This window comes from Belonocnema kinseyi, chromosome 10 (genome assembly GCF_010883055.1).
Source record: "Belonocnema kinseyi isolate 2016_QV_RU_SX_M_011 chromosome 10, B_treatae_v1, whole genome shotgun sequence".
Lineage (NCBI taxonomy): Eukaryota > Metazoa > Arthropoda > Insecta > Hymenoptera > Cynipidae > Belonocnema > Belonocnema kinseyi.
This window is the reverse complement of record NC_046666.1, coordinates 115,331,395-115,341,632: the sequence shown is the minus strand read 5'-3', so window position 1 is coordinate 115,341,632 and position 10,238 is coordinate 115,331,395. Positions and strand designations below refer to the sequence as shown.

The window sequence follows — 10,238 nt, the reverse complement described above, 5'->3', positions numbered from 1 at the left end:
GCATTGCGGAAAAAAGACAACAATTGTTTGATGAATTTCGTTATAGTTGCAACTGATATTTTCTAGTCATTAAAATCGCTGTTAGCGAAACTACTTCCGCTACCTTCCTTTTTCTAATACTAAATAAGTTATCAGGATAAAAATGTGGATTTACAACCGCTTATTTATATTGCCCTCCGTTAAAATGAGTTCAAAACGATGATTTTGAATCTGTTATTGCGGATTAAGTTAAGGGAAAATTACCTTCGTAGTTAATTAAATACAGAAAAGCATTAGGCGCTCGAAGATTGAAAACTACGAGAAAAAAAAACGTGGTTAAAAAATGTACAACTGATTCCTTCCTATTTTCATCATGATTCCGAAGCCAAATTTGCATTAGTCCAGAACAGACTCAGTTTCAGCTAACTGTAAATGATGGGAGGGTAGGGTATTTTACAATTTAAGATAGATTCTGAATTACCAAATCATTCATTATCATAGAAAATATATTATTATTATTTATTCATGAAATTTAAAATAAAATATGGTAAGAGATCTAATATGCATCAAACTGAGTCAATGGTTTGGTCCACTGCTCCTAAGTTCTGTTTCGTTTTCAATTTTTCTATCGACATCTATTCCAGAGATACAACCTTCCTTATTTGTACTAGCAACATCATTTACTTCACGAAGAATCTCTTCATGTTTACCAATAATTTTTTTAACCCTTTCGATATTTTCCTCTTCGCTTTCGGAACATGAATATTCGTCCACCTTCTTGTAATTTTGTTCACCTTCCTGATGCTCACTGTCACTTATATATGATTGAACTTTTTCACTTGGTTTTATTTTTTGCCTCTTTTTCAATCTCTTAGCTCGTCTTTTCTTCGTTGCTTCTTCTGCTTTCCTTTTATTTTCATCTAATTTTTTATGATACTCTTCATCGAGAAGTTCCTGTTGACAAAAATTTAATAATTTAATTGAAAATTGAAAAAGTATCTAATAAAAAGGATCCATATATAAATTCAAGGCTTTGTGTAGTGAAAGATCTTAGATAGGGTGTTCATATAGTAAAATAATAAGAACATACCAGCCAGTAGTCTTTGAGCAAATCGAGGTCTCGAGTACAATACTCGTGACCTACAATTTTTTTAGCAACATACATTAGAAATTTTAAGATTTGTAAGTGGTCGTTCAATTTTTCTTGAAATTATCAATATTTTTACAACCATTATTTGGATTTAATTGAACTTAGGGACATATGGTGATAGGGACATATGGTTACTTAACTCGGGTGAAAGACAATAAAAAAGTATGTTAAAATTTTCATTGAAAGCCGCACGATGGTCGGCACTCTGTGATCAGCCTGTGGGCTGAGACTGACTAATTTACACAATACTAAAGAGAAAAGTAATTAATCTATATCGAGAAATCTTGCGCGCGCTAGTTTCCTTTGCACGATGCTTAAATATTGGTGCATGTATATGTGTGGTTTAGTGTGCTTTAATATGTAGCAGTTCTCAAGTAACAATTTTTTATATTCAAATCATTTATAGGTATAAAAGTTTAGTGGTAAAAAAACAAAACAATTAATGATCAAATTAAATATATTTCAGACAAGTATATATCTCCGATTCAGCCTGCTGGCCTTAAACAAGTGATTTACTTAATTTTTTTTTAAATTTGCACCAAGTTTTCTTAAAAATAACCCTGAAAAAATGATAACCATCCACAACGTATATGTAAGACCATCCGCTCTTATAACCTTGACTTTCTTGCTTAGCCTCACTTCGCACGCATGTCCCTACTTTCGCGCTTTGCCTCGCATTGCCAAACTCTGCATCCGCGGCTAATTCCTAATACTTATCTACCATTTACAATATTTACATTTTACTTATATCTACTTTATCTCCTATTTACAATCTTTCCTTGTCAATTCCTCTTCCATTCCATCTTATCCAATACCCCTTCACCCATGCTACTACAGTTTTTGTCCCCCTTCATGCATTAATACCTCCATGCTTGTCTTACTCCTTTCCACTTCCTCACAATCCTCCAGCCCAAACCTCATTCTCGCTATAAGCTCCTGACTTCTTTTTTCTCATTTCTCACACAAATATTGCGCTCTCTCCTTTGGGACAATCCACGCATAGTTCTTGTTAAATCTTGAATCTCTTATTCTCTCCCCCTGCTGCCTTCTCTTTCTCCATGCCGTTTTTCTTGACCATCTCATATACCTTCCTTCCCCGTACAACATTCTCACTTCATCCATATGCAGCCCATTCGTTCAAAAATACACTCCCTAACCAGCTTACTGCCTCCCTCCTGCAAACATTTTTCCTCATATTTACATGCATCATCTGCGAACAACTTCTTTCCCAGCCCGCACACCTGCCTCAACATTACAATTACCCTTCTCTCTCTCTCTCTTATATGACCATTCACTTCTTTATTCATCCGGGAAGGGAAACCTAGGTACACAAACTTTTTCACCCACTGTACTGTCTTTCCCTTCCACTCTCATTTACCTCCCTTATCTCTTCCACCTCCCTTCCTGAATACCATAAACTTTGACTTTTCCGCATTCGACTCTAAACCATTCCTATCAAAGTATCTCATATCCTCATCCGCCTATCCATCCAGATACCCTCCGAAATTTCCTCACCTGCTCTCACCCTATCTTTCATCTCTTCACATACCTTCCTTACCCTCTCTATCAGACATCTCTCCACTCCTTTCTCCATAATTTCTCCCACAACCTGCCCCTCTCCACCGAAGGGAACGCGCCTTTTAGATCCACAAAAAACGTGTACACTTTCGAACCTTTCTTCGCTAATTCTCTGTCCACCACATACTTTAAGACGTTAATTCTGTTGATAGTGCTCCTACCCTTTCTAAAAGCCACCTGCGTCTCCGTCAATATTCCATGCCCCTCGGCATTCTTCCGCAGCCTATCCGCCAACACCATCGCGTATACTTTGCACGCCGTATTCATTAGCGTAATCCCTCTATAATTTCCCAGCCTCTCCCTATCCCCTTTCTTATACAGTGGCATGATCAACCTCTTCCTTTACCTTCTTGGAAATCCACAGCAACCTGAACTCCAACCTTCACTTCTTGAACTTCCTTTTCACCTTTTCTTTCATTTTTTTACATTTACTATCCCACCACTGCTTCAACATTCCTTTCTTCTTTATAAATACCATCTTTTGCACACACCCATTTACTTCCCTTATATCCTACCTTTTCTCTTACAATAACCCTCAAAGTTTGCCTTTCTCAACTGCTCCTAGCAATTTGTATCGCCCGCCTCGTCCAGGTCATCCTCTCCCATAACGACCCTTCTTCCCCATCTTGCCTTCCGCCACCCTCCCCTTTTATACACAATCTTAATGGCTGATTGTCTGATTCTACCCTTCCTTTCACTACGGATTTCTTCATCTCCTCTCAACCTTGCATATTAATTTCCAATTAGTCTATAAACAACACGCCCAACTTACATACGTATATTCTTACTCTTCGCGCCCTGTTACCACACCTTTCGCCCCAAAAAGTCTCCCTCTGATCGTTTCTCTGCAGGGCCTTGGTAAATTACACCTATGGTCACGTATCACGACTGTCAGATCGGTGGTACAGGAGACGACGAAATCGCAACTACAAGCCGGCGAAATCCTCGTGTGCTTTCAGGACATGAAGCGAAACTAGAATCGCAGCTTTCTGCATCAATCTCGCAAGTGCCTTGGAATATTTTTAGCACGCTGGTATGGTTTCCAGGTTTCGAAGCAGTGATAGTTTCGCACTTTGGAGAACACCGATCACAAGAACAATTACTTTAAGCGAAAATGTTTGGTAGACTCGTTGCAGCCCCCTTCCAACGTCTTGACATCTCTCCTATTTTTCCTTCTCCTTGGCCCTGTTGTGGGTTGCCGGAGCCGATAATTAAATTACGAATATAGTTCGTTTCTCCAAAATTATATCTCGAGTATGCGTTTCATGGATATTATGTGTTCAAGATACTGAGCGTGTGCTTGGCACGCTCTGCACCTATCGCTGGGAACTTCTTAACATAAAATGCGGTCACGGTATACTAAGGTGGAAATTACAACTTCCTAGCATCCACAGTCCATACCAATTTCTCCTGTGTATTTCTTGACGATATTTAAAGCATTCTGAAGTTTGGTTTTACCAGATATATAGATCTTCAGGTCATCCATATGAAATATATGAGTGAATTTATGCTTGCGATGGTTAGTAATATCATAGAGGTATCCAGAAGAATTTCCTAGTGCCAGAGATAAGGTTTCCCCATACGTCAGCAGATTGATGGATCCATAGATAGATTCAACCTCTGCTCAAATGTTTTGACATATATTTTTTTAGTAAGTATATACAGTGTTCATTAGATACGTATGTATGTTTAGAGGGTCACTCACTGCGGGCTATTATTATTAATTAAAAACGCCATATTCACTTCATTAAAATCTCTATGATCTCTCAATCAACATTACATGATATTTATTAAAATTGGAAAATATCAATACGGATTTCCTAGAAGTCATTATATTGATGATTTCTATGAACAGCGATCTTATGATATTTTCCAAACGCATTATCTTATAATTACACTTTAAATAAGAGGCTTAAATTAGTTCAACAATATAATATTGCTAATCAGATTTTAGGTTTTTTCAAGGTCATTGATTTATTGAGTGCTTGCTTGCATGTTTTTTGAGCATTATTTGTTTATAAGTAACTTATAAACAAATAATGTTCAAAAAACATGGGTCACGTGAACAGATTCCTAAATTACCGCCACATTTTTTATTTCTCCACTTATTTTCACACGACGCACCATATAGAGTTAAAAATTTTTGATAATAAATAAGAAGAACTAAGAAAGGTGGGTCTGGTCCTAAATTTTAATATTTATGAAGAAAGCAAAACAAGTTATTTAAAACAAAAAACTTTTTTCATAATTATACAAATTTAGGACGAGACCCACTATTCTTAGTGCTTCTTGTTTAGTATCCAAAATTTTCAACTAGATATGGCGCTTCGTGTGTATATAAGTTAGGAAATAAAAAAAGTGTCCGTAGGGTAGGAATCTGGTCACGTGACTCACTTATCACATGGCCTTAAGGAAAAATTATGAGAAAAGTATCCAGTACAACAAATCTGAGAAGCAAAGACTTTTTTTAGGCATTAGCTTACTGTCAGGTCATGCAATTCTGAATTCCGCCAAATTTTTCCCTGTCGAACGCGTCCTCGGGTTGTGGCTAGATGGTCCTTGCACCAAAGGTTTCTGCTAAATATCGTTACAATAATTAATAAGCTGTCACGGACAATTGTCCAGGTCGGCTCTGGGATACCGGGTGACCCTGGATGGACGAACCGTTTTCCCTAGCTGCTCGTGGGAACAACAATGACAACACCAAACATGGTTGTAGTAAGTGCAGTTTCAAACAAACGAACGCGCAGGGCTACCAACAATGGGTCGGACAACTATGCCGAATAACCTAGAGTGGATACGACAGCATGCTCTGTGGTGCGAGAAACACACAGAGCGTTCGCATTTTCGCATAAACGATTGCGAAACCGTGCCGAGGAACTCTAGAAAAGGGGTTATATAAGCGGAGCGTCTACTGAACCGTAACCTGAACAAGCAGGCAACAGCAGATGAGAGGATACACTGAGACCAATCACAAGCAGACCCTTAATAGTAGAAGAGCGATGCTTCAGGGCGCGGAGAAACATCTACATTCAGGTTTCTCTTAAGCCCAAAGATCTGGCTGAACTGGATGACGAGCTTTGTGGAGATTTTAGGAAGATCCTAACCTCTGACTAAGCTATAAAGTTTCCAATGGAGAAAGACCTATTGCTTACGCTTCAATTCTTAAACCACTGCTCAACAAAATTACGCACAAATTGATCAAGAAGCAGCAGCAATAATATTCGAAGTTACAAAGTTTTATTATTATTGTACGGCAGAAAGTTTATACTAGTAACAATTCTGGGTCCAAGTAAAGGAATTCCGTTATTTATCGCAAATAGAATTCAAAAATGCGCAAAGTTGATTTAACATCATTTAATTATAAAATTGATTTCGTAGTAGAAAGAACAATAGCGTGTTTAGACTATAAAGCCGTGACAAGAGTAACAAGCAAAGATAAGACACTTGCTATAGTAAAAAGTTTTGTAGAAGATGGTTGGCCGGATAATATTAAAAAAGTCAAACATGAAGTAAAGCATTTTTCGCACAGAAAATATGAGTTGCCCCTTGACCGTGGTTTATTACCGTGGGGATGTAGAGCAGTAGTACCAAATAGACTATAGGAAGATGTAATTCAGGAAATGCATGTCAGCCATTTTAGAATTGTAAAAGTGAAAAAGAATTGTCATATCATTTGTTTCGTGTCCAAACATAGATAGCAACTTGGAAAAAAACGGCGAAAAATTGTAAAAATTTCTGCGAAAATCAGGATAACCCTCAAAAACGCCATTGATACCATGAAAATGGCCTGAAAGACCGTGGCAAAAAATATATACTGACTGCGCTGGTCCCTTTTTTGGACATACATTTTTATCAGTTATTGATGTTCATTCCAGATGGCCGAAAATATTTTTTTTAAACAGAATAACGTCGAAAGCTACGATTAAGTTTTTCGATGGCTGTTTAAAATTCACAAGTTGCCACACCACATTGTAAGCGATTCAGGCACTCCGTGTACAAGCAAAGAATTTCAAGAATTACTTGAAAAATTAGGCACTAAACGTACGTATACAGCTTCTGCTCACCCAGTTACAAACGGTGCGGCCGAAAACTTCGTAAGAACCTTTCAAAAAAAAATAAAAGCCTTACTTTCCGAGGGAAGCAATTTTAAGCAAGCATTACAGAATTTTTTGTTTTTCTATCGTTCAATAAAAAATTCTACGACAATGCAATACATACAGGAGATTAGTATCCAACGACCATGCAGTTTCTAGCTCAATGTTGGGCCTATGAAGTTAGATATTATCTACAAAAAACAGTAACTTTTACATGGGTTCCATTTAAAATGAGTTAAATTAATGCTCTTTTAATTGTAGCACCTAAACAATTCTTACCATTTGGTTAAAAACTAGAGATGTATAGAATAAGATAAAAATAAAATTTTACAAAAATTCAAATGTTGTCTTGAGTTTAGTATGAGATATATAACTGTAAAAAGAATAATATTTTTATTCACTCGAGAAATATAGCGCAAGGAAGTACTGACGATTTGGCAACACTGTTTGCCTTGCTGATGAAGGCGCTTGTCAAATCCACGTGCGTGAGCAGCTGGCCTCATTGGCCATAACCACTAAACTGAGTGCGTTGTTGCCATGCTCATTGCTCAATTAGTATGTGATGTACATGTATATTACAGGTTTGTTTGTGTCTAGAACGAGAGTGTAGAAACCTAATCAAAATTTTTGACGAAATGTTTGGAGAAACGCAATGCCGTGTTGGATCGGCTTGAGTTGAAACTTTTGTACGGGTCACGTGACCACGACACGAACGAAGTCCCACTGAACATACGTCGTAGCCCACTAGCCGACCCAGTCGATTAACCGCCTAACCGGCCAGTCGGCTAATCGGTGCTGTATAGCCGACTGTATACCAGCACCTGCTCACGTTCGTCTAGTGCGCGGATAAAGGCAGCCAACAAGTGACCAGTCGGCTATTCGACTACAAAATTTCAGGCCAGTAGACAACTATGCATACGATTCATCATATAATTTAAAGATTGAGATTTTTTATTTGTTTTTCATGGAAATCTTCTAAGTGAAATACAATAAAAAGAGTTCTTACTGGAAATGTTAAGCTGTATACAATTTAAATTATGTAGTTACATGTTACACGAAGTGTGTTATTATGGATATCTTAAATAAAAAGTGATCTGATTCTTAAAAAAGGCAAGGAAAAGTACAAAATAATATTGCATCTTTTTTCAGTGCTTTTTCATCCAAGATAATTAGAAATAAAATTACAATATTTAGAAACACCACAGAAAATTTTGTTAAAAAAGTAATTGCTTTTTAATATTTCGTATTATTTATGTTCATTCACTATAACAAAGTATAGAAAGGTGACGAAGTGAGTTTAACCATAAACTAGCTTCAAAAAAGCTACTTCAGGTAATGATTGGATAATTATAATTAAGAAAACTACACAAAATACGTGATAAATTTTTTTAAATTTATACATAAAATTCACTGAAAAAAATATGTAAACTGTCCCAGCTAACCGTTTAGCTGGATTTCGTCTTCCAAGAAAATATAGCTGTTCTATAAACAATTAAGGATTGAACCAATAATAATATTTTGTCGCATATTTACAATTTATCTGAAGAACTCGCAGTTGTCACTGCTGCAGTTGAGAAGCAGATCACTTCTCCAATAAGTGAAGAACTGACGTACGGCTACGTTCGACTTTGAACTATGCAGAATTTTCAGTATAAAATCACTAATTTTATCTCGTACCTTGGATAGTTTTCTTAATTATAATTATCCAGTTTGTACCGAAAATTGATTTTTTTAAGCTGGTTAATTATTTAATTCACTTTGTCACAATTGTTCCAAGGTCTCTATCTAGCCTAAACATCTGGCTGAAATGGATGACGAACTTCGTGGACATTTTTCCGGAGAATCCAACCTCTGGGCTATCAATTATTGTGTGTATAATGCAGCGAGAGCTTTGGCCGATGCGAACCGTAAAACAAAACCAACTACTGATCATAAGACCAAAAGACGAATGCATCAACTTGCCATAAAGATATGCTGGGCAAGACAGTACGCGTCCCGTATTCAGTGTGTGATTGACTACAACACATCTGGCAGAAATTTTACCACCAAGGTTCGAAAGTTCGCGCGCGAACTCCGGACCCGTTATCACACACTTAACAAGTCAAAGCTGCTGACCATCAGACAGCTACCGAGGTGAAAAAAGTATTAAGAGGGATGAAGAACTATTCCGCACCGGGACCAGATTGTATCAAAACCTTCTGGTGGAAGAAGTTTTCTGCAACCCCTCAGCATTTGGCCCGTATTTTCACCTCATATTTGAAGTCGAAAGAGCCTATTCCAGAGTGGTTGGTGGAAGGGCGCACAATACTTCTGCCGAAAATAGGCAACTTAGCTGACCCGAAGAATTACAGGCCAATAACTTGTCTGAACACGCTTTATAAGATATTGACAGCTATCCTAAATGATAGGATTGTTCGGGCAATTGAACCTGTGTGGCAAGAAATGTATGAACAACGAGGCTAAAAGAAAGGCGTGACCTATCGATGGCCTGGATTGATTATCGGAAAGCTTTCGATTCTACATCCCATAGACTTATCATCTGTCTTTTGGAAATCTTAAAGGTTCATCCGCAAATAGTTGGGTGCATAGAGAGATTGATGCCGCTTGGAAAAACCAGATTTACTATCTCATCTGGCAAAAATCGCGTGACAACTAACAAGGTCACGTTTCAGAGAGGTGTCTTTTAGGGCGACACCATGAGCCCACACCTCTTTTGCTTTACATTATTGCCACTATATCTAGCAATGCGCCATTCCGACGGGTACTTGTGCGGCAAACCTGCAGATCGAAAGTACAAGGTCACTCATGTATTTTACATGGACGATCTTAAGATCTATGCTAAAAACAGAGAGCAACTTCATCTAGCTCTGGGGATTGTCGAACGATATACTAAGGAAATTGGAATGGAATTTGGGTTAGACAAATGCGCCAAGGTTTATTTGAAGTGAGGAAAACTTAATAGCATCCCTGAAGATCCTGAGCTCGTTGATAGAAGCGCCATACGACACCTTTGCGCTGGAAAGACTTATACATACGTGGGCGTGCCACAGAGCCGCATTCAGAATGTGACATCTATAACGGATACTCTCCGAAGCAGATACAAACGTCTCATCCGACAGATTTGGTCTTCGGAACTGTCGGCGAGGAACAAAGTATCTGCGACGAAGATGCTTGCCGTCCCGGTACTACTCTATTCATTTGGAGTAGTTCCATGGACGAAGAACGAGCTCAGATCTCTTGATATCGGGACAAGAAAGGATGCACATGAACAAAAGCATGCATCTTAAGTCTTTCGTTCCGCGACTGTACATCTTACGCCGTCAAGGGGGTCACGGAATATTGAGTCTTGAATGTCTTCACAACAGGATTATTCTAGGTACAGCACATAGAGTTGCAAATGGAAGAGACCCTCTTCTTAAAATGGTCAGGAATCA

At 38.0% G+C, this 10,238-nt stretch overlaps 1 protein-coding gene across 1 annotated transcript in view; it reads right to left on the bottom strand.

Annotated features, from left to right (window-relative positions):
- Positions 1–467: 467 nt before the first annotated feature.
- LOC117181964 (PRKR-interacting protein 1 homolog) overlaps positions 468–10,238 on the bottom strand; it is a 116,137-nt gene continuing 106,366 nt past the window's right edge. Inside the window, exon 3 of the mRNA XM_033374991.1 lies at positions 468–933. Coding sequence (XP_033230882.1) covers positions 556–933 — 378 coding nt within the window. The 3' untranslated portion in view covers positions 468–555. The remainder of the gene's footprint in view (positions 934–10,238) is intronic.